Source organism: Myxine glutinosa, chromosome 1 (assembly GCF_964187855.1).
Source record: "Myxine glutinosa chromosome 1, kmMyxGlut1.1, whole genome shotgun sequence".
NCBI lineage: Eukaryota > Metazoa > Chordata > Myxini > Myxiniformes > Myxinidae > Myxine > Myxine glutinosa.
This window is the reverse complement of record NC_136261.1, coordinates 230,291,603-230,316,242: the sequence shown is the minus strand read 5'-3', so window position 1 is coordinate 230,316,242 and position 24,640 is coordinate 230,291,603. Positions and strand designations below refer to the sequence as shown.

The following is a 24,640-nucleotide window of genomic DNA, read 5'->3' as shown; positions in this document are numbered from 1 at the left end:
ATTAAATTCCAGTGAAGACATTTTCCTCAAGATCAACAAAACTGTTCGTCTCAACTATAAACGACCTTAAACCCACAGCTTCCTGCCCAAATGTGACAAAAACAGCTGCGGAACTGCAACGATAAATCGGAAAAATTGTGAAAACACCGAAGCATGTGTTATCCACGCAAAGGATCAATAGAGTAATAAAAACCATCGTCCTCCTTTCGCTCCGCGGTGCGACGGGGGACAAAAAGATTGGGACAATAGAAAACAAAGTACGATTATGAAGACAACAGATGATCCCGCACCTGTCCGATAAAAACTTGCACAGATGTACAAACGATAAAGAAAAAGCATTTTACAAGAATGTGCTACTCGTTTTTTTAAATTTTATTGATCGAATGTCAACCAAACATACCCATCAAGAACCACATAAGCTTTAAGTGTGGTGGTGAGGGGGTAAAAATTATACAATGTTGAGAGCGATGGCAAGGAATACAAAACTTGGAGCATGGTGGCAAGGATGTGTGCACGCGCTAATGCACACCCAACATGCACGCACTAGCCACGGCACACTCGTCCAGTGCAGGGTTTTGCCAACAAGCTCAACGCAGAAACAGCACGCTCACACCGCCTCGTTCTTCGAAGCCTCGTCAAAGTTCTCCACCAGGTCTGTGGGGACACGGGCAGCAATGCGGGTTTACCCGTGTGCTTTCGGGATTAGGTTTTCAAAAACCCCTTCGTGCCATCTCGGTGCAAAGCAGGTGCTCTGGACAACTTACCGGGTACCTCGTCGTCCTCTTCATTTTCCTCAGGAACAGTGGGGGGTTTAAATTCAAGACCTGCAAAAAACAGCAGTAAAAGTCGAACACTGGCTTACAAAATGGAAATTTCATAGAACCAAACCTCCCGACTTCCTCACACATACAATGACATACTTCGGTCCCTAAGGAGTGCTGTACACTTGGCACCTATCCATCCATTATGTGAAGCCTGTAGCAAAGGGAAGATATATTCAAGGGCAGAGGCATGATCTGACCTAAAGGCCATAAAAGCGGTCTTCATTTTTGAAAATTACTAAGTCACTCCAACGCAAGGTCAGATGAATATTGTAGATGTGCGACCAGTTCAATGCACTGCTCTGAAGAATTCCCGCACCAGAGCAACCCCATGTGTGGTGGAAGGGAAGGCCTGGCTGTGCAAGTTAGTAACATTTCTGCATTGCTGACAGATTGTTATTTAATGTGTTTAACAACCTATCCTGGTAACTGTTACCATTAACAGTTATCCTTGGGTGAGAATGATGCCACAAGAATCCTCCCAAAAGATGACCGAGTTGTTAGCTGATGCCTGCACACACTTTATTCGGTGGAAGCAAGTCAGAATGGCTTCAAAGTTCAAAAGTTCATATAAAGGGGCACCCTACATCTAGCAAATAAAATACATTTACTTCTTCATGCAGCTGTATCAATCAAATTGGCACCCCTTTATATGAACTTTTCCAGAGCATTACTTGGTTCCTCCTAAGAACACAAGGGTAGTCCAGCATGCACACGAGATTTTTTGAATGTCCCTTCTTTTCTATTGTTCGACATTTTCTACAAGCTATGGAATGTCCCTTATTTTCTCTACTTTGCCACATGGCGCATACCCTTATATAAAAGGGCCTTTTCTATGCCCCTGGCATTTTACCCAAGAATGAGTGTAATTATGTGCTGGTTCGCCCATCCGTTTGAAACATTCCATTCCCACCCAATAAAGACATCATGCGGCCACCATGTTGGACCGAGGCGAAGCCAGAGTTCTGTGGAGCTCTCATATTCCCAATTGCCGTGCCCTCCCTTCAGGGCAAAACGACCAATGCGACTTTTAAAAGGATAATCAAATATCAAAAGGTTGGAGCCGATTAGTGCCATGGGACTCGAGAAGGTATAGGCCACACACTTCAGGCCTCTGGTAAGTGCAAATGGAATCTGTCCGAGCAACATAACCTCAATGCTTCTTTATGCACATAGACAGTGATCATGTTTTAGTTTCAAACCCGGGTTATTTTTATTTTATTTTTTGGGGTGATAGAGGTAGTTTCTGTTTCCATCTGTTTCCTCTTCAAAAACTCGACCAAGCACCACACCAGAAAACCCACGTTATAAAGCTTGGAATAATTCCAGGAATCTCATGACATTGTGAAAGAAAATGGGGGGGGGGGGGGGGGGAGGTTGAGGAGTTGTGGGGCAGGGTTGAAGGGTTGTGGTGGTGGGGACAGTCCCCATATACTAAGAGTAGCGACATGGCGTGTCCAGGAAGTTTCTGGTCAAGTGGGCCGAGGGCACCGTTTTGTATCCTGATTGTTCATTGAATGAGCACGCCATAGCTCAATTATTTTTTAAATGGCAGAATACTGTGTCATTGGATGTACCAATCAGAGAAGGGTTTCAAAATGTGTAGATTCCCTGCAATGCTGAAAGGGGAAAAAAATTGGGGAAAAAGTTTGTCGTCTGAGATGGAAACGACTTCAGGGTCGTTTCTGTGAAAAGTAAGTTGTATTCCCGTGTGTGTATGTGCATTCATGTGTGGTGCTGTTAATCATAATGTAGCTGGCAATGGATACAACTCGACAAAAGACCGCCTACCTGCAAACAACTTTATTCACATGCATTTATTTATTTATTGCATATGCAGCAACATTTTGTCCATCACCAGTTTGAGAACGGATGAGCAGATGGGAAAAAATAAGTTAGTGCTCTGTCGTACTCGTTTACTCTCATCGAAGCTTTCCAAAGTTCAGGAAGTGTCCAAAGAACATCAAGCCAGTGTCTCATCTTCTCGCATTAATTGGTGGATGTTAGAGATCCCACAATGTCTTTCACTGAGAGGTAGGTGGGTTATCACCGGCATATTGGTCAAATTACAAATTCCTACCCTGACTAATGGCAAACCACCAAGTATCACCTTTGCAAGCCAGCCATGGACCTGTCTTCAGGAAGAGCACACAATTAACCAATTTTCTCAAGCTCTCTCTTTTTTCACTAAAAACTGTTATATTTTCTAATTATCTACTCATGATGGTTTGCACATCCAGCATGTGCCTCCCTTTCTGTCTTTCACTTTCCTTCTTCCATTTATTCCAAATTTCTGCATTCTGTCACTACCTCTATATTTCTTCTCACTCGCTCTGTACACACCTCAAATTAGACAATCAGTATGAACCTTAACTCGCCTCAAGGTACTCAAGGTCATTACACTTCATTTTGCCCCGGTTTCACGCAGCAACAGATAGGCGAACGTCTAACGGCGGCCTCAACTACCGATTTCCCGGCTCGGCCGATGCAGGGAAGACAGCCCTACAAGAGGCTAAAGTGGCTCTTCGAGAGTGCAGCAAGGGGCTGCAGTCCCAAAGCCACGCCTCTCCTAGGGGCCATATAAGGTAGAGATTTGAGGGCGGACTGGTTGGCACATCTGGGGAATTCACGAGCAAAGGCTGAACCTGCGAGGACGAATGAGCTGGTGAACATGATCTCCTTTTCCTGAATTACAGCTTATTTCAACAGGGCATTGGAGCTCAAGGCTGAAACTCAATTAGTTGCTTTGGATATCTCAGAAGCCTTTCATAAAGTTTGGCACAGGGGTCTGCTCCACAAGCTTTAGTCATATGGTGTATCTGGAGTGATTCATTCAATAATCTCAGCTTTCCTTACAAATCGCAGGATCTTGGGTGTTAATCGCAGGTGGAACTTAGGGGTCAATCTTCTCCTACTTGCTTCATCAATTCTGGTGTCCCACAGGGTTCTGTCCTTGGTCCCACATTGTTCCTTGTTTATATCAATGATCTTCCTGATAATGTTCTGTCTCAGCTAGCCATGTATGCTGACGATTCCTCACTCTACTCTACATCTGCTGATTCACTCAACGCCACTCGTAATGAGGTCGGAGTTTCACTGGACAATGATTTGGAGAATGTGTTGAAGTGGGGCCATGACTGGCTGGTAACTTTCAATGCAAAGAAAACTAAATTGTTGTTCATATCTTGCTCTAGATTCTAGAAACAGGTCTTTCCCTGCTGTGCACATGGGGTCTTCAACCTCAACAGATTCATCTGAGCTTCAGCTTCCTGGTCTGGGCATCTCCTCTAACATCCATTGGGATAAGTACATTTCTGGTGTTGCGAAGAGTGCTTCCAAGTAAGTTGGTTGTCTTTATTGAGCGCAGAGGTATTTACCACCTGTTTTGTACCTGTATAAGCCAACTATACATCCCCTCATGGAGTACTGTTGTCACATTTGGGCTGGAGCACTGGCCTACCACTGATCTTTACTTTATAGGCTCCAGAAACAGACTCAACCTGGTTGGTGCAGAGATGGGTTCACCTCTTCAACTGCTCTCTCACCATAGGTCATCTGCCACTCGTCTGATGTTCTAGCTCTTCCACAAGCCTTGACTATGTAGTATGTATATCCAAAATAATTGAGTGGGGAAAGCCCTAATTGGTCCACTCTGATTAGTAACACTAGTCTGCCCAGACTGACTTTTCCTCTCCAGGAAAGAGTGCCGATTTCAACATTGCTTAATTTCCCTATTTAACATGGCACAAGGGGATTCCCACTTCCCCCCTAAAGACCCTTTCTAGATTCACCCTCCGAAAAGGACCAAGTAAACACGCGAGACCAGGTACGTATTTTTAGACCCACTGCCAAAAATAGTCGCATGTGCGACCATTCAAACAAAGAGCCATCACTTGAAGCTCTGATATATTGCAAAAGTTTGTACGCACACTTTTACTTTTCAGGCCATTCCACATTTCATCGATTTTAATAGTATAAGCTCAATGCTATCTCAAATAAAACTGCACCATGGAGCCAAGGTGGTAACAGTTTCTTACCCTGTTTTGCAGTAGAAGCTGCCAGTTTGCGCAAGTGGGACAGTCCACGCAGGTTAGAGAGGCCCTCGACACCCAGCTGATTGAGCACACCTGGAAGCATCTCGGCCAAGTGCTTTGTTTCAGCGTGGCCTGTGATTGCAAAGGTGTTGGCCGTGACAGAAGCTTGAACCTTGGGGTTGTTAAAGTGGATAACCGTACCATCCTCTTTGAACATGTTCACCTGCACAGAAAAAGTGAATGAGAATTTTTGTTGTAGATCAAAAAGTTAATGAGACACCTTAAAAGGGACTCGAGGATCTATAAAGCCAATAAAGATAAACCGATTAGTGCTGTCAACAAATTTCCTTCACAATGCAAGATACATTTTTGTGATTTCAGTTGAACTTCAGTTTACAACCTCTGGCTGTACTGTGAGGGACACATAATAGGTCGTGCTCAATCGGCCCATAAACTAATCTCCACATTAAACACCCGAGACACACAACGATCCCTGGACGGGTTTTTTTTTCTCTCCTAGCTACAAATAATAATTAAATGAATAAAAAGAGGGATTGCTCAGACTCGTTAGCCTGCTCCTCAATACCTGCTCAGACTCGCTAGCGATTTTTAAAAAAAACAAAGAAACCCGAGAATGGCACTCGGTAGAGCACATACTGCTACCAGGCTGATTAGTTTACATTTTGTATTCCACCGATAGGCTGGATCTGGATTCGGACCTGAACCAAAATGTAATCACCTTGTTCTCGTCATATGAATCATCTTGTGTCCATATTTAACTTTATCCACCAAGTTTTGTCATAACTCGTCCACAACTTTTTGAGATATCATACGATATCATTTTTGGCCCCATCTGTCAATGGTGAAGAATCACTAAACAAAATTCTTGTATCTGGATCCAAATCTTCACCAAAAACTAATCAATTTGTCCTTATCACACGCTGAACCTGTCCACCATAATTTATCTGAAACAATCCACAACTTTGAGCTATTCTGCACACAGACATACGAGGACAGGGTTGAAAACGTAACCTCAGTCCACCTTCAATGGGCGGAGGTAGAAAGGTTAAAATATAAAATAAGAAAATTGTATCAAGGACAACATATAAATAATGAGGTTAAAGGGATGTGACACAGGCTTGATGGTCCAAGTGACCAATCACCGTTTAAGATTTGTGACTATTACACACATTAAAAATTATTCCTCCACCCACACCCTCTTTCTACAAAGTATTTAACCTTGTAGTTCGTGTGTTAAAACAAATAAGCAGATGCAACTCAAATTAAAGAAATAAAAAACATGTCCAGAGTATACGAGGTCAGCTGATGCAATCACGTGCTTTCACATGTGGAGGATGAAGCTGGGCATAATTTGTTAAAAAGTGGGTGCATGCCAGGATGAAGCAAAAGCACAATTTAGGAGTTCAGGATGGTAAAGGTTTTCTTTGTGTGTTTTGTGAATCCCATTAAATGAAGCAACCAACAATCAATACAATATTCGATTCTAATCACATTTAAAGCACAACGGTCCTCATCAAAATGGAGTTTGTAAAGTCCCTTTAGCAAGATGAGTTACAAAATCCAACATTGCAAATAATGAGATTTTGTGAGATCTCACTTGGTCAACTGTCATCACATCAAAACTGGTTGAAAGCAACATTTAACGAGAAACTTCTCAAAATGCAGAGCATATCAGCGTCTGCTTTGTACTCAAACTAAATTGACGAAAACGACAGTTAAAAAAAAAATGTACATTTTATTCATTTGTGTTCTCCATATTCTCATAACTAGAAAATTGTACCCGTCACCAAATAGAATACTAAGATAGGAGGAGAGGGCAGAGAGAGGGGAGGGGAGGGGAGAGAGAAAGGAGGGATGGGGGGAGAGAAAGGAGTGAGGAGGGGTTGGTGGGAGAGAAAGGAGGGGTGGGGGGAGGAGAGAAGGGAGGGGGGAGGGTGAGGAGAAAAGGGAGTGGGAGGGATGGGGTGAGGAGAAAAAAGAGTGGGAGTGAGAGGGGGAGGGGTGAGGGAAAAAGGAGTAGGAGGGGGGGGGGGAGGAGAGAAAGGAGTGTGAGGCGGGAGGAGAGAAAGGAGTGTGAGGAGGGAGGAGAGAAAGGAGTGCAAGGGGAGAGGAGAGAAAGGAGTGCAAGGGGGGGAGGAGAGAAAGGAGTGCGAGTGGAGAGGAGAGCAAGGAGTGGGAGGGGGGAGGAGAGAAAGGAGTGGGAGGGGGGAGGAGAGAAAGGAGTGGGAGGGGGGGAGGAGAGAAAGGAGTGGGAGGAGAGAAAGGAGTGGGAGGAGAGAAAGGAGTGGGAGGAGAGAAAGGAGTGGGAGGGGAGAGGAGAGAAAGGAGGGGGAGGGGGGAGGAGAGAAAGGAGTGGGAGGGGGGAGGAGAGAAAGGAATGGGGGGGGGGGGGAGAGAAAGGAATGGGAGGGGGGAGGAGAGAAGAGAAAGGAGATGTGGAGAGGAGAGAAAGGAGGGGCGGAGAGGAGAGAAAGGAGGGGCGGTGAGGAGAGAAAGGAGGGGCGGAGAGGTGAGAAAGGAGGAGCGGAGAGGAGAGAAAGGAGGGGCGGAGAGGAGAGAAAGGAGGGGCGGAGAGGAGAGAAAGGAGGGGCGGAGAGGAGAGAAAGGAGGGGCGGAGAGGAGTGAAAGGAGGGGCGGAGAGAGAGAACGGAGGGGCGGAGAGGAGAGAAAGGAGGGGCGGAGAGGAGAGAAAGGAGGGGCGGAGAGGAGAGAAAGGAGGGGTGGAGAGGAGAGAAAGGAGGGGCGGAGAGGAGAGAAAGGAGGGGTGGAGAGGAGAGAAAGATGGGGTGGAGAGGAGAGAAAGGAGGGGTGGAGAGGAGAGAAAGGAGGGGTGGAGAGGAGAGAAAGGAGGGGTGGAGAGGAGAGAAAGGAGGGGTGGAGAGGAGAGATGGGAGGTGGAGAGGAGAGATGGGAGGGGTGGGGCGGAGAGATGGGAGGGGTGGAGGGGAGAGATGAGAGGGGTGGAGGGGAGAGAAAGGAGGGGTGGAGGGGAGAGAAAGGAGGGGTGGAGGGGAGAGAAAGGAGGGGTGGAGGGGAGAGAAAGGAGGGGTGGAGGGGAGAGAAAGGAGGGATGGAGAGGAGAGAAAGGAGGGATGGAGAGGAGAGAAAGGAGGGATGGAGAGGAGAGAAAGGAGGGATGGAGAGGAGAGAAAGGAGGGGTGGAGAGGAGAGAAAGGAGGGGTGGAGGGGAGAGAAAGGAGGGGTGGAGAGGAGAGATGGGAGTGGTGGGTAGGAGAGATGGGAGTGAGAGATGGGAGGGGTAGGGAGGAGAGATGGGAGGGGTGGGGAGGCGAGATGGGAGGGGTGGGGAGGAGAGATGGGAGGGGTGGGGAGGAGAGGAGAGATGGGAGGGGTGGGGAGGAGAGATGGGAGGGGTGGGGAGGAGAGATGGGAGGGGTGGGGAGGAGAGATGGGAGGGGTGGGGAGGAGAGATGGGAGAGGTGGGGAGGAGAGATGGGAGGGGTGGGTAGGAGAGATGGGAGGGGTGGGGAGGAGAGATGGGAGGGGTGGGGAGGAGAGATGGGAGGGGTGGGGAGGAGAGATGGGAGGGGTGGGGAGGAGAGATAGGAGGGGTGGGGGGAGAGAGAAGGGATGGAGGTGGGGAGGGGGGGAGGAAAAGAGGGGGAACAGAAGAGAGCAGGGGGGAGGGAGGAAGGAAAGGGTTATCTTGACTAAGTTCACGTTTACCCAGGGTCCAGCTTTACCCCCTTACACCTCATGGAGCTATATAAGTGAGAAGGGGACTTGAGGGTGAGAGGTTAATTTAACCCCTTATACCTCATGAAGGATAAGGAGACTTAAGTGAGAAGAGGACTCATGGTAGGGGTCAACCTACAGTTTCATCAGCAGGCTGATTAATCAGTGTTTGCCATCCCTCGGATGGATGTAAAACTGGTCTACCGGCATTAGTACAGGATTGAACCAAATGGGGTTAGTTCAAACAGCACATACGAGAGATTACAACATGGGCTTCCCTTGAGAGATGAGACTCGTACTACGGCTGGCACCCTGTGTACCCACTATCATGGAAATGGAACTCTCCGAGGCCGTAATTATCTTCAATTGTAAACTTTTGTGAGGTTTAACTGAGGCAACAGAACTAACGTTTCTATTTGCATTTTCTCGTGCAAATATGAAGATGTTTACTTTATCACCGTAACATTGTCTTTAATGTCAATTTGTAATTCTATTTTCAAAAACGACAGCCGCTGTGATAAGAAACGTCAATTACACCACTGTTGACTATCGCCATGGCTTGCAAATGAACAAACATTGAAGAAAACAAATAAACAAACAAACAACAAAGTTATTACAAATATTTAAGCAAAAAAGTAAGGGAATGGTGAAACAGGAGTGTGTTCCATTATCAAGCATCTTGTAGAGCACTCGCCAAAAACAACTGGCGTAAAATTTGGAAACAAAGGGAGCCTAGGAAACCTGAAACAAGATGGGTTGATTCCTGTAAGGTGACAGTGGGCTAACCAAGATGACGCACTTAATAGTGAGCACCCACTAACTGATCTTCAAAAGGGGTGTTTAAATTTACCCAAACACAGTTTTTATTCATGCACTCCCTTGAAGTTCCCTTGGCATGCATGCAAAGTTTTGGGCTGCTAGGTTTCATGGTTTTGGCGTTATGGAGACAGACATACGGACATACACGTTTATTAATATAAGGGTGTGTTGGAGATTTGATGACAAAAGCTCAAATGGTAAAAAATGTTTTGGCTTGGACAGACACACTGAAGCTCAATGGTAAATAAACATGGAAGCAATAGAAAATAAATAAATAAGCAGGGCGTGCCACGCTTGATGTCCTGCGGCATGGCTATTTATTTTATTACGAGGGCTATTTATAGTCACTACGACTTTGCCCTTTCACATTTTGACCCAATTTTTTTTATGATTTTCTCCATTATTCTCATACTAGAGGTTTGTTGAAAATTTGATGAGAAAAGCTGAAATGGTAAAATAAAGTTCTGAGACAGAGACAGACAGACACACAAGCGATTGCCAAACCTCATCTCTCCGCACAATGAACTTGCACATGTGTACCACATGTATGTTGAATAAGTCCCACCTCCTCGATGCCATTGATGCTGTTAACAGCAAGCTTTTTAAGAGACGTCTGTAACTTCTTGTCATCTGCTGTTGCTGTCCTGTGTACAACCTTCTTCTTTCTGCGAGCGCTCCCCTGTGCAACAAAATGCGTTAGTCAATAACTGCTTTTCAAATTCATCATGACACTCTTTAAAACAGCTGTTCACCACCACCTCTTATCTCCCCCCATCCAAAGCCTTGATCTTTTCTACCCCCACTAATTTCACCCCAAATCCACTTTTTTGAAATACCAACTTCTTCCTGGAAGTCCTTGGTGTCCTTGTGTTTATACTTCTCCCCCCCCCCCCCCCCATCCCCACGCCCTCTCCCTCCCACACATTCCCGATGTCCCTGCTCTCAAATATTGTGTTTATGTGCTTCCCCTTCTCTCCCCATCTTGTCTATCGCTCCCCTTTTTATATACTTTCTTTGCTTGTTTGTTTGATTTGTTTGTGTGATAAATGTTAGCTCTTTCACGAGCGTCCATTCTGTATACAAAAAAAAGAAAAAAAAGAAAAGAAACACGAAGCAGAAGGTAGTCGTTAGAAAACACGTAAAAAAGAAAGAAAAGAAAAGAGCGACATAGATGCTCACCTTCCCACCAATCCGCACTTGTGCCTGCATCTTGCCTAATTTTTCTTGGTTCATGATCTCTTTCATCTGAAAAAGTTAATTTATTTAGTTTAAAAAAACAAAACAAGCAAAACTTCAATTAGATTGCAAACAGCAGCAGCAGATAATAGTTCACCAAATTGAGGCATTGCCAGTTCCCACCCCTCCCACCCAATCATAGACAAATGACAATTGAAATCAACGGTTGATTAACATGAGGGTGGTTGAGGAATAACAATGACTTTTGATTGTAGAAAACAAACAAAAAAAAAGGACAAGGAAGTTGAAACTTCATCTTTTTCTCAAGACATACAAGTATTCCTGTGATATGTACACAATGGACCGCACCCTCAATTACATCAAACCGTGTTTACGTTCGTAAAAACTAATACAGATTTAAATTACTGGTAAGAACTAATAATCAATGAACTTTTTGATCCGATAAGCCAAAGGATATGGCACCTGTTATTAGTGCACCATGCTAACTTTTGATAGTCATACTACTTTCCTCAATAAGTTTGAAATCGACAGGATCAAATTAAAACGACAAAAAGAACAACATCATCCTGAGCTTAGGAAGTTAGCTGTTAGACGGACAAATTGCACGTGGTTTTGTAGTTTTGATTCACAACCATCAAATCGCAGATCTGGCAATTACCGAACACTTAACAATAGCATCATCGATAAGTCTCCTTCAAAACAAGTCGACGGATTCTTAACCTGGCTCTCACAATTCCTTTTTCAGGCCCATTATCCCAACCAGGGTCTAGTGTCGTAATAGAATCACAAATAAATCGTTGGGATGGGCACGCAACCGGTTTCGGACACGTACTTTGATGTCGTGTGAGACATCATACATGGTCATTGTTTACCTGTCTCACTTCATAGGTCAACAGATCATTGTACAAGGTGACCACAAAGAAGCGGTACTGACCTTCAACCTTATCTCTCATAACCTCCTCCATACTAACGATATCCTCTGATTATTTCCCCCACCCCCCCCCCCCCACCCCTCTGATTTTTTTTTTTTTTTGTATACTGAATCGAGGCTCATGAAAGAGCTAACATTTACTTCACAAACAAATCAACCAGACAAACAAAATATATAAAAAGAGGGACCGGCAGACAAGATGGGGAGAGAATGGGAAGCACACAAACACAACATTTGAGAGCAGGGAGATGTGTGGGAGGGAGAGGGCTTGGGGGGAGGAGGCGTGGGAAGGGGGGGGGAGGAGGCGTGGGAAGGGGGGGGGGAGGAGGCGTGGGAAGGGGGGGGGGGAGGAGGTGTGGGAAGGGGGGGGAGGAGGTGTGGGAAGGGGGGGGGGGGGTGGGAGAAGTATAAAACACAAGGACACCAAGGACTTCCAGGACAGAAGTTGGTATTTCAAAAAAGTGGAATTGGGGTGAAATTAGCGGGGGTAGAAAAGATCAAGGTTTTGGTGTTTTAATGCTTGTTTTATGCCGATTGTTTTAATGCGGTGAACAAACTTTAGTCACAACACAACAAATATCATTTGTGCCAAATTTGGTCGCAATCCCATCAAATCTCTTGGAGTGTTACTTAGAGTAAAAAAATAATTTTGCTCGGCGAATCCAAGTGTGCCTGCAGCGTAGAGATGGACATCATTGACCTCAATCACGTTCTCCAACTCACGCTCAAATCATGCTCAATCACGGTGGCTCAAAGATGGCACGTGCTCCAATCTCAATCAAATCAATGACATTAATTAAGTAAATACATCTGAAACTTTCCATCATGTTCCACCTGGAAACAAATGTGGAGCAAAGAACATGTCATTTTGAAGAAAAAAATAAAGGTTTATTACATTTTGTGGGTACCGGTTTCTTGTGGTCATCCTTCCTGTATTATGCATTAACATCCAACTAGATATCTGCGATCACAAAGCCATCGCCAAAGGTACAACCCCTCGCACTCGCAAACCAAAGATCGCAATGTTGTTGTTTTTGGACCACCATTTGACCTTGATCTTCAAAATTTATGGATAAAGTGCAAATTAAGAAAACCAGCAACGGTACCTACCCTATGGGCTTCAATTGGGAAGCCCAAACGAAAAGGCAAAATATCAGAAATTGAAGGCTTTTTTTATTTTAAACGATTCATATAAACATCCGTTGAATCATATCACATGCAAATCAACAAAATCTAAACAGTACATGGTGCCCATTTTGAAAAAAAAGATTTAATTCTGCAAAACGGAAGCGGCCGCTACACGTCTTTCTCAGTCGCACGTTTATGTGTGAAGAATGCGCGCCGAATCTGTAACACGGAAGCAGCCGCTACACCTGTTTCTCAGTCGCTTGGCACAAGCTGCCATGTTACTTCGGAGCCGCACGTTTATATAGGCTGAGTTCGTCAGGAGTCGATCTACTCTCTCCTGGTACGTAGAATAAACTATTTGTAGAATTTCAACAAAAGCCACATCACTGTTCATATCGGTAAATATTATTCCATCGTGTTTGGAAAAACTGGAAAATTTGGAAAAACAATATAGCGTATTTTAGTCCCAGGGGTCCCAGGAATACCCACCCAAAATAACGTTGCGATCGGTTGAGCCGTTTTTGCGGTACCTCCGAACGGACGGACGGACATTTGGTGAATTATAGGAAGATGTGTCCCAGTCTACAATCTATCCATAAAACTCAACATCATGAAAATCGGAGGAAAATTAATGAAGTCATGATTTGAAAAGGTGTTTTTTGTCAATTCGGCCACAATCCGAAAAAAGCAGGTCAAGAACACGAATCAAATATCAGGTGCACAATTTAAATGCAGGTTCATTATTATGATGCAAGACCATCTTGGATGCATCAGAACATCAGGCCACCATTTGACCTCGACGTTTAACTTGGAGAGGTACGATGTAAATGAAGCGTAAATGTGACTGACTATCCAGAGAGAACAATTTCATTCCGATCAGACAAACCATGGTCCAGTCTAGGTAAAAAAGTAAGTTTATATTAGGTCACGACCTTAAAAATTAGGTCAAGGTAAAAAAAAGTATGTCAACCTTGTACACTTTTTATTCCCATTAGTGATGAAAAAGTTTCATTCTCAAAGTCCGAGATACAGGTCCGACATACAGCTCGGACATTGGAAAAAGAAAAAGAAAACCTAATTGTTTTTATAGTTTAGTACTCCTAGGGGTTTAAGAAACTCTGAGGTGGCATTAAATACTGGGGGCACCAATTGTAGAAACAAACCCTGCAACAGGTATAAGCCTCACCACATGCACTTTGTGCAAGACACCTTGGGTTCTTTAATGTCCACCGGCTCACGCTAGCAGATGGGGACACCCAGTTTAACGTTTTAATGTCCATCCGAGGGGATACAGACACCAGGATGAGTTTATAACCGGGTCGGGATTCAAACACAAGCTAGGGAGCTCAAGGGCGAGTGCACCTACCTCCAAACTATTCTGCCGAGCCAAACTCACTTCCCTCTTGTGAATGGTTGATTCAAAGTTTTATTAAGTATGGGAGTTGGACTAACACCAACCAGTTATCATGGTAAGCAGTATTTGGTCACTGTGGTTAGGCATGCTTACTGCAAAAAATAAACATATACACATGATGTAATAGCATTTTGCAATGTACTGATGCCTCCACATCTTTATTTTGCAATCAAACAATCCAAAGCCATTTGACCCAAAAACATCCAGGCCAAGCAGGAAATATAAGACACCACGTAGTGATTGAGAGAAAACATTTCCGTAATGAGATAGCTCGAGAGCACAATCAGCATTCATCAGATCATTCATGCATTTGACTCTCGATCACCAAATGAGTTCAGGTTGCAAACCTTGGATTGTATTAGTGCCAACATTCACTGAACCCTTTTGTTACATGGGCCTGGCAGGCCATATTCTAGGCCTAGAGGACGCACACTCGCCTCTAAGCTGGGAGCCTGGGTTTGAATCCCGAACAAGCTGTAAAACTGTCGCCCCGGAGTTTCACAGGCAGGCTGATTGACTAATGCATGTGCCGTCCCTCGGATGGACGTTAAACGGGCGTCCCATCTGCCAGCAATACTTGGTGCACGTTAAAGATCCCACTGTGTCCTTTGTGAAGATCAGGCGAGCTGTAGCCGACACCCTGAGCAAATTACCAATTCTTGGCCTAACTACTGCTTGGGAAGACAATGACAAACCTCCCAATATATCCTTTGCCAAGAAACCGCTTCCGCAGCATCAGCGTCGTCAGATTATCACATGCATCTATTTGTGCTTAAAACTTCAATTATAAGCCAGTGCCTAACCAGCCAGTGCCTAAGCAGTGCCATGTGAAGAAAAGAAAACCTGAATAATTTCAAACAATGGCGTTAACAAATCCCCTCGTTCCCAAACGGATGAGAGACGACGTTATTGTAGCCGGTGTGAGTATGAGCACGCATGAAGATCTACTCTAATATAGATTGTCCATTCTCAGATCTACCAAAATGGACAAGGCCCCACAAAGGTATGCACTGCTAAATGCTCAGTTGTGTTGGTTGTTTTCACCCCCATCTGTCTCCTAATAGGATATCTCAAAAAGGTGTGGACACATTCGGACAAAATTTCGTGGGGAGGTTGGAAGTGTGATAAGGACGAAATGATTAGATTTTGGTGAAGATCCAGATAATATAATTTTTTTTGTTTTTCAAGCATTTCTTCACCCTTGAGAAATGAGATCAAAACGATATATAGCATGATATTTCAAAACGTTGTGGGCGAGTTATGACAAAACCTGGTAGATGAGTTATGACAAAACTTGGTGGACGAGTTGGTCAGGTGACAACAATGTAAACTGTTCAGCCTGGCGGAGGTATTTGCTCTCCCAAGTGCCGTTCTAGTTGCAAATGATTTTGGAATTGGCCAAGTTGGTGCCTCAAAATCAAAGAGTCTAGGTATAAGAACCACCTTTAGAGGCAATTTTCCCCCGCAGAGCAGGGGATCGCCTTTTTTGGGCACCGTGGTCCCCTTTTTGAAGCAATGTTTTATGGCCGGATGCCCTTCCTGCCGCCAACCCTGTGAGTCGCCTCTTGCGACACACAGGGAATTACCAGTGAACTGGTACTCAATTTGCCGACCTTGGATGGATGACAGGCTAAGTCAAACCCCCAAGGAGTCTCGGTAACCAATGCGCAAAAAAAAAAAAAAAAAAAAAAAAAAAAAAAAGTTTCTGGGTAAAGATTTATTCAAAGGATCTTGGAATGTAACCGATGTTGCCAGCATCCCAATGTAGCACGGTTTTTCACCAGGTATCCCCAGTGCTTTGAGCTATCGGTACCATTTAACGAGGAACCAAACGATGTGCAACCTTCAGCCCATACTTGCACTTAACGTTCCACATTTAACTTCCTGCAATCACTGTAGGAGCTTTGAAAGTTTGTTTCTCAAAGTAAGCAATGCTACATTTTCCATTTTGGAAAAAAATTCAATCTTATGTTGAATAAAGCATTTAATAAATAAATAATGCTTTGACAATCCAGAGGCTTCAGGGAACGATGAACTTAACCAGATATATGAAGTTACCCCATTTGGTAGAGCTAATGACAATGTTTTTATCAGTGTGACCCAAAAAAGTGGGCAACGTAAAAGTTTAATAACTTAAATGTTATCCAATCAAACTTAACAAAATTTGCAGATCAGATCACTGAAAATTTTGGTCGTCTACAAATAGATTTGACAATTTTATAATGAAAATTTTGGTCTACTGAAAATTTTGGTCGTCTACAAATAGATGGGTCTCACTAAAATCCGAAATGGAGCGAAATGGACCTCAAAATAACCAATAACTTCCCCATAGCCTACACTTTTCATTTCATTTCATACACAACATATTAAACCAACCTCAATAACATCCGAAATGGATGGTGATTCAGTAGTAAAATTAAATGTTAAAATACTGATCTAAAACAGATGAGGAATGAATAAAATGTCATGTTAATTAAGTACCCCTATCCCTAACCCTAACAACCCTAACCCTAACCCTAATCCATTTCGGATGATTTTGAAGGTCCATTTCACTCCATTTCGGATTTTGAGTCCATTTCGGATGATTTTGAAGGTCCATTTCGCTCCATTTCGGATTTTGAGTCCATTTCGGATGATTTTGAAGGTCCATTTCGCTCCATTTCGGATTTTGAGTCCATTTCGGATGATTTTGAAGGTCCATTTTGCTCCATTTCGGATTTTGAGTCCATTTCGGATGATTTTGAAGGTCCATTTCGCTCCATTTCGGATTTTAGTGAGACCGCAAATACATTTGACAATTTTATAATGAAAATTTTGGTCGTTTACAAATAGATTTGACAATTTTAGAATGAAAATTTTGGTTGTCTACAAATATATTTGACAATATATATATATAAAACACAGTTTGTGTGTGTGTGTGTGTGTGTGTGTGTGTGTGTGTGTGTGTGTGTGTGTGTGTGTGTGTGTGTGTGTGTGTGTGTGTGTGTGTGTGATGTTACCGATAGACTCCTAAACGGAGAGGCTCACGTACTTGATATTTGGCACAGACATGGCCATTGAGCCTGGTAAGAACATGGCCGACCTAAAAATTTATTTCATAATATTTTTTAACCATATTTTTACCTCAGCGCATTTCAGCGAGGAATATTATGCACGGAATCTGACCGGTCGCAGAGCAGCGCGCTGATTCACTCAGGGCGATCACGTGATGTTCCTTGCCGCCATTAACTCAGTTACGCGTTCGCACGTATTTCAGAGCGAAAAGCGATTGCCTTTTTTCACATTTCAGCGACAAACATTGCCATTCACACCACATAGGTCTTTTTTCCTTTCATCTTTAGATCCATATTTTTTGCCATAACGTAGCGCATTATGGCTCTCTCGAGCTCGAGTTAGCCAATCACCTGGGAGCATGAGGCCACGTTGGCCACGCCCACGACAGGACGCAGAGTTGCAATCCATTGCTCAGAGCGATCACGTGATGTTACTTGCCGCGCAATTGCGTTTTTTCACATTTGAGCGAGGAACATTGCCATTCACACCACATAGGTTTTTTTTTCTTTCATCTTCAGATCCATATTTTTTGCCATAACGTAGCGCATTATGGCTCTCTCGAGCTCGAGTTAGCCAATCACCTGGGAGCATGAGGCCACGTTGGCCACGCCCACGACACGACGCAGAGTTGCAATCGTGCGTTTGCGTCGTTTCTTACCACGTATAAACGTGGTATTTTGTCTACGAGTATTTTGAATTTGGTATTTTGAATTTGTCTACGAGTGAGTGACTGGAAGACTGACTGTGATAAAGGCAATGGCACCGAAGAAAAGAAATTTGTCACGTTCAACCTCCCGAGCAAGGAAAATCGCTGATCGGAGACTCCATGAAGCCGATGAAGGTACTTTTCACCATCGACAAGCCAATCAAGAACGTGTCTCTAGAGTCTAGATTGAGACAGCGAGAGACAGAAGATGAGACAGAGGCACGTCTAAACGCCAATCAACAATGTCTGGCGAGGGCCAGACAGCGAGAGACAGAAGATGAGACAGAGGCACGTCTAAACGCCAATCAACAATGTCTGGGGAGGGCCAAACGATGAGACAGAGGCAAGTCTGAACGCTAATCAACAACGTGTGGTGAGGGCCAGACAGCGAGAGACAGAAGATGAGACAGAGGCACGTCTGAACGCCAATCAACAAAGTGTAGCGAGGGCCAGACAGCAGGAGACAGAAGAACAGCGCCAAAAACGACTCAAACGGCACAGAAAACGCTGAAGCAACTGCGTAATGTTGCGGTGATGTTTAACTCTGAGTGAGAATAGTTCTAAATTTTAAAAACTTTCATCTGATATTTGTGATTTATTTCAAACAAACTATTTCCCATCTACACGGCCATGTATTCCTATTAAACACGGCCCCCTCCCCCCTCCCTTCCCTCCCGCCCCCCTCCCTTCCCTCCCATCTCACCCTCCCCCCCTGCACTTTTCCCGGGGCCCACTATTTTGGGGTCAGGCTGCATATTATTAGCATATTAACCCAAAGGTGCCAAACTCATGTAACTATCAATACAATAGGCAAAGCCCAGATCCGACGTTTCGACCACAGTGGTCTTCATCGAGGAAAGTTTTGAGAACCAAACCATGTCAAATAGGTCTCATCATTTGCTTATTGCGGTCACGTGATGTCAACCTTTGTCTTTCAGAAGAACCTGAACCTTTGTGCAGGTTGAAGACCACTCGGTGAGTGAAACGTCCCACCTGAGCTTTGCCCATCGAACACCCCCACACTCAGTGGCGGTACGCTCATTTTTATACATTAGCACAGATATATTTTACAAATCATAACAATTAACAGTGCTCATGACAAGAAAACAGGACGATGGTAGAGCGAGTGAAGGGGAAAATGACGTCCACGTTTGTCACATCCTTTGGCGACCTCACTCTGCATCACCAGCAAGGCCTTTCAAAACTGAGTGAACCAAAAACTTAAACACGGGCTTTGTTATCGCGTCAGGTTCGATCTCTCGACTCCATCACAATACAACAAAAAACAATGGAATCAATTCATCAAGATTGACATACGGGGTACCTGTAGCCCGAGAACACGAACACGAGGTGCCTAAAATGGCGTTACAAGCACATGACCGTCATGACGTGAAGCGTCTGTACGAAATCTCGCTTTGGAAGAAAGTATCGCGGGAACTGTAGTCAAAGCGTCTGTACGAAATCTCGCTTTGGAAGAAAGTATCGCGGGAACTGTAGTCGGATCGTCTGTACGAAATCTCGCTTTGGAAGAAAGTATCGCGAGAACTATAGTCGGAGCATCTGTACGAAATCTCGCTTTGTAAGAAAGTATCGCGAGAACAGAAGTCGTGCGTCGTTGTGCTTAAAATAAGAAATATTTTCCGAAATGCAGAAGGCTGACTAAACTGTGCGGTTTCTTTACACTTGGAGTCAAAACACCAGAAGCGCGAAAACACTCGTGAAAACCATATACCTAATTATGTTAGTAACGGTTAATTCACCGAAAAGGGCTCCAATGTTCCGGTTGTGGAACGTTATTAATTGCATTGGACAAAGGCTCAATAAAAGGTTAGACACTGAGACTAAAATCATAAAGACTAACTGTTCGTACGTGCTCACCATTGCGTTCGATTCGCGATGTTCCGCACCAAGTCCAGTAGGTACAGTTCAGTATGGGGGTTTAAAACTGTTGAGGTGCGTGCCAGCAGGGGGCACTGCAACTCGGGGAACGCCTTGAGTGGATCCAACACGCAATTCATCAATTTGTTGATTATTTTACAGGTTTAATGGTTTGTCGCCGCTTCAGTCACACACTCGCCTTTGTCTAAGGCTAAGCTGTGTATGTAGCCTGGGTTCGAATCCCGACCCATTAGTTGGTGGACGTCAAAGATCCACGATGTCCTTCGCGAAGTGCAGGCGAGCTATCGCCGGCATCCTGGCCAAATTTCAAATTCCTGCCCTAACTACGAAGTTTAACGCAAGGCTTGGCCAGCCGGTTCGTGAAAGACTTGGTCCACGCCAAGAACGTGGACATAATTATGGCCGTTAAATAATAATTGTGCATATTGAAGGAACTGCGCTCCAACGCGAGTCGAAAGAATTGACGCGACCAAAGACGGAATTCGTCCGAGTTGCTTTATTGAAACAAAACAGCTCAGGTATTCTCACAAGCCCGTTTATCGGGCAACAATATATATACACATTTATGTCGGGAAGTTTGCCCGGCAAAAGCTATACCGGGCATGCCCTGGTGTCAAGGGCGAGCCTTGGAAAGGCGAGTCTGGACCTGCCCGGGCGTGTTTGGCTGCGGCCTGGCAAGTCGAGGCTGGGCGTGCCCGGGCGCTCTGGGCGAGCACTGGAAAGGCGATAGCGGGCATGCCCCGGACGTTCTGGGCGAGCCCTGGAAAGGCGATAGCGGGCATGCCCGGCCGCTCTGGGCGAGCCCTGGAAAGGCGATAGCGGGCATGCCCGGCCGCTCTGGGCGAGCCCTGGAAAGGCGATAGCGGGCATGCCCGGACGCTCTGGGCGAGCCCTGGAAAGGCGAGAGCGGGCATGCCCGGGAAAGACGAGACCGGGCGTGCCCGGGAGGTTCGGGCGTGCCCGGGAACAGTGAGTCCGGGCATGCCCGGGAGAGGCGCGTCTGGCCGTGTTCTGGCCAGTGCAAGGCGATTATGTACATCCAGCGGTAACCGCTACACACGCCCCTCCAGAATCGACCTGCACCGGCAGGGTCAATTTAAGGGGGGTCCGGATGACCCGGCCGAAGCGACCCCTGGAGGGTCGTGGGGAGGGGTCTGACGTGGTGGTGGGTGGTCGAGCGGGGGGAACTGTGGACGGGGGGCGGCCTCGCCGCGGAGGAAGGGCCAACCGTGGTGGTCGGTCGACGTCCATGTGCGCCGGTTTGAGGCGGTCCACAGAAATCCGGTCCGGCCGGCCGCCAAAGTCGACGATGAAAGACTTGTCACCCCGTCGCAGGACCCGGAAGGGCCCGTCGTACGGCGGCCGGAGTGGCCCCCGGTGCGCGTCATGACGCACAAAGACGTACTCCGCTGTGCGAAGCGCCGGGGGGACGTAGGACTGGGGGCCACCGTGGCGGGACGTCGGCACGGGGGCAAATCGTCGGGCGGCCTCCTGGAGGTCCGAGCGCTGGCGAGCGGCGGACCAGGGACTGGTAGCGTCAGGCACGAATTCGCCCGGGACGCGGAGTGGCTGGCCGTAGACGAGCTCGGCGGCGGACACCTGGAGGTCTTCCTTGGGGGCCGTGCGAAGGCCCAAAAGGACCCACGGCAGCCGGTCGGCCCAACCGTCGTCCTGAAGGCCGGCCATGAGTGCGGCCTTCATGGAGCGGTAAAACCGCTCGCACAACCCATTGGCTTGGGGGTGGTAGGCCGTGGTGCGGTGCAGCGTGACCCCCAACGAACGGGCGACTGCGCCCCAAAGCTCAGACGTGAACTGTGGGCCGCGGTCGGATGAGATGTCCGCTGGTGCGCCGAAGCGCGCGACCCAGGTGGCGATGAACGCCTGCGCCACGTCGGCGGTGGTGGTGGAGGTGAGGGGCACGGCCTCCGGCCACCTGGTCGTCCTGTCCACCATGGTGAGCAGGTGGGTGAACCCCCCGAGGGGGGCAGGGGACCCACCAGGTCCACGTGGACGTGGTCGAAACGCCGTTCAGGCACGGCGAAAGGTGCCAGCGGGGCCTGGGTGTGGCGGTGGACCTTGGCTCGCTGGCAGGCCGTGCAGGCGTTGGCCCAGTCGCGGATGTTTCGTCGAAGGCCGTGCCAGACGAAACGCGCCGACACCAGCTTCTGAGAAGCTTTCCGGCCCGGGTGAGAAAGGCCGTGGATGGAGGCGAAGATGCGGCGCTGCCAGGAAACGGGCACGATGGGGCGAGGCTGGCCCTGGGAGACGTCGCAGAGCAGGACGGTGCCCGCGAAGGGGATGTCGGCCAGGCGGAGGCCCGTGTCCGCCACGCGGAGTGCCTGCACCGAGGCGTCGGTGGTCTGGTCGGCCGCCATGAGCGTGAAGTCCACGCCGAGGTGGACCGCGTTCGCGCTGGCCCGCGAAAGGCAGTCGGCCACGGCGTTGTCTTTGCCGGCGACGTGCTGGATGTCCGTGGTGAACTCCGACACGGCGGAGAGGTGGCGCTGCTGGCGGGCCGACCACGGCTCCGTGACCTTAGCCATTGCGTAGACCAACGGCTTGTGGTCGACGAAAGCCGTGAACGGGCGGCCCTCCAGGAGGTGTCGGAAATGGCGAACGGCCAGGAATAGCCCGAGCAGCTCGCGGTCGAACGTGCTGTAGTTTAACTCGTTCGGCCGGAGTTGCCGGCTGAAAAAAGCGAGTGGCTGCCAAACCCCGTCCACCCATTGCTCATGGACGGCGCCCACCGCGTAGTTGGAGGCGTCCGTAGTGAGGGCGATGGGCGCGTTGAGCACCGGGTGAGCCAGCAGCGTTGCGTCGGCGAGGGCCCGTTTGGCACTGGCGAAGGCCGCGTCCATGGCCGCGGACCAAACAATGTCATGCTTGGCCGGCTTGCCCCGGAGGGCCTCGTAAAGGGGCCGCATGAGCTGAGCAGCGCGGGGCACGAATCGGTGATAAAAATTCACCATGCCGAGGAACTCTTGGAGGGCCTTGATGGAACGGGGACGCGGGAACGTGGTGATGGCCTCGACCTTGGTCGGCAGCGGCACGGCCCCGGTCTTGGTGATGCGGTGGCCCAAAAAGTCAACGGTCGTCGCGCCGAAGTGGCATTTGACCGGGTTGACAATTAAGCCGTGCTCGCTGAGGCGACCGAACAGTGTTCGGAGGTGGAGGAGGTGCTCGGCGCGGGACGTGCTGGCGACGAGGATGTCGTCCAGATAGACGAAAAGAAACGGCAGGTCGCGCAGCACGCCGTCCATCAAGCGCTGGAACGCCTGGGCCGCGTTCTTGAGGCCAAACGGCATCCGCAAAAATTCGAACAGGCGGAACGGCGTGATGACGGCCGTCTTCGGGACGTCGGCCGCCCGGACAGGTACCTGCTGGTAGCCCCGTATCAGGTCAATTTTCGAAAAGATGACCCGTCCCACCAAACGGGCGGAAAAGTCCTGAATATGCGGGATCGGGTACCTGTCGGGGGTGGTAGCATCATTGAGACGGCGGTAGTCGCCACACAGGCGCCATCCACACCCCGGCTTTGGCACGATGTGCAGTGGCGAGGCCCACGCGCTATCGGAGCGCCGCACGATGCCGAGGTGCTCCAACGCGTCGAATTCGGCCTTTGCCACGGCGAGCTTGGCTGGGTCGAGGCGGCGGGCCCTGGCGTAGACCGGCGGGCCCGTAGTGGGTATGTGGTGCTCGATCCCGTGCCGCACCGCGACGGCCGAAAACGTCGGCCGCGTGAGGGCCGGGAATTCCACGAGCAGGCGAGCGAACTCGTTCGTTGCCGGGAGGGCGCACGCCAGTTCGGTCGGCGCGGAGCTGCTCATTGTGCACGCCAGGGAGCTGAAGGTCTCGGCGTGGACAAGGCGATGTCGTTTGACGTCGACCAGCAGCCCGTGCGCAGAGGAAGTCGGCGCCCAGCAAAGCCACGGGGACGCTGGCGGTAACAAAAGTCCATTGAAAGCGCTGGCTGCCGAAGCAGAGGGTGACGACGCGTGGGCCGAAAGTGCGTATGGCCGAGCCATTAGCAGCGACCAAAGAGGGGCCGCAAACTGCGTCCAGCCTGTCCTGCTCGGAGGCAGGTATGACGCTCAGTTGGGCGCCGGTGTCGCACAGGAAACGCCGTCCAGACGCTTTGTCCCGAATAAACAGCAAGTTGCCCGAGTGGCCGGCGCTCATGGCTGGGAATGAACGCCGGCCCGGCCGTTTCCCGACCTGCCGAAAGTGCACGGGGGCCGGCACATCCGAGCCTTGTGTCCGAACCTGGCGTGGTAATAACACCACGCCCGGTCAGGTGGAGGCCCCGGCCGTCGTGTCGGAAGCAGGCGGTGCGGCGTGGCGGCCGCCAGTTGCACCGGCAGTTCGGCCTCCAACCGCGCAGGGCGCTCGGGCGTCGCCTCGGACGGCGGCGGGCTCCAGGTAACCGCGCCGATGTGCTGGCCCGCCGAGGAGATCTTATCGGCTTCCCTGGCGAGGGCGCGGGAATCCGTGATCAACGTGCCAGCCAGGGCGAGGCGTACCGGGTTAGGCAGCTGACGGAGGAACAGCTCCCGGAACAGGAATGCCGGAGAGTGCTCGCCGAGCAACGAGAGCATATAGTCCATGCGCTCGGACGGGCGCGTGTCGCCGAGCTCGGGCAGGTCAAGCAGGCGCCGTGCGTGTGCTGCCGGTGAGAGGGCGAAAGCGCCGAGGAGGAGCGTCTTCAGCGCGTCGTATTTGTCAGCAGCCGGCGGGTGCTGGAGGAGGCTCAAGGCGCGGGCCGCGGTGGTGGAACCGAGCGCCGCCACAACATGGTGGAAGCGGGTGTCGTCCGCGGTGATGCCTCACAGGGCGAACTGGGAGTCCGCCTGGGCGAACCAAACAGCCGCGTGAGTCTCCCAGAAGGTAGGCAGTTTAAGCGTCACTGCCGTATCCATGTCG

The 24,640-nt window shown here is 48.4% G+C and overlaps 1 protein-coding gene across 3 annotated transcripts; it reads right to left on the bottom strand.

Annotated features, from left to right (window-relative positions):
• Positions 1-351: 351 nt before the first annotated feature.
• On the bottom strand, positions 352-19,786 carry LOC137434970 (transcription factor BTF3 homolog 4). 3 transcript variants are annotated; one of them, XM_068128247.2, is made up of 6 exons: positions 19,700-19,786; positions 10,571-10,636; positions 9,957-10,070; positions 4,859-5,078; positions 765-824; positions 352-654 (listed from the first exon to the last, which is right to left on the bottom strand). In XM_068128247.2, the coding sequence occupies exons 1-6, from the start codon at positions 19,700-19,702 to the stop codon at positions 608-610; spliced, it is 510 nt and encodes a 169-aa protein (XP_067984348.1). In that variant the 5' UTR covers positions 19,703-19,786; the 3' UTR covers positions 352-607. The 3 variants fall into 3 exon arrangements, with proteins under 3 accessions (XP_067984348.1, XP_067984355.1, XP_067984362.1); XM_068128254.2 differs by lacking the exon at positions 19,700-19,786 and adding an exon at positions 19,146-19,371; XM_068128261.2 differs by lacking the exon at positions 19,700-19,786 and adding an exon at positions 19,139-19,243.
• Positions 19,787-24,640: the final 4,854 nt, after the last annotated feature.

What these genes read in the sequence shown, in the direction of transcription:
- LOC137434970 (XM_068128247.2), bottom strand. An exon ending in AAGTGCGGATTGGTGGGAAG is followed by an intron (nt 10,071 to 10,570) that starts GTGAGCATCTAT and finishes TTTGTTGCACAG; the next exon opens with GGGAGCGCTCGCAGAAAGAA. An exon ending in GCATCAATGGCATCGAGGAG is followed by an intron (nt 5,079 to 9,956) that starts GTGGGACTTATT and finishes TTTTCTGTGCAG; the next exon opens with GTGAACATGTTCAAAGAGGA.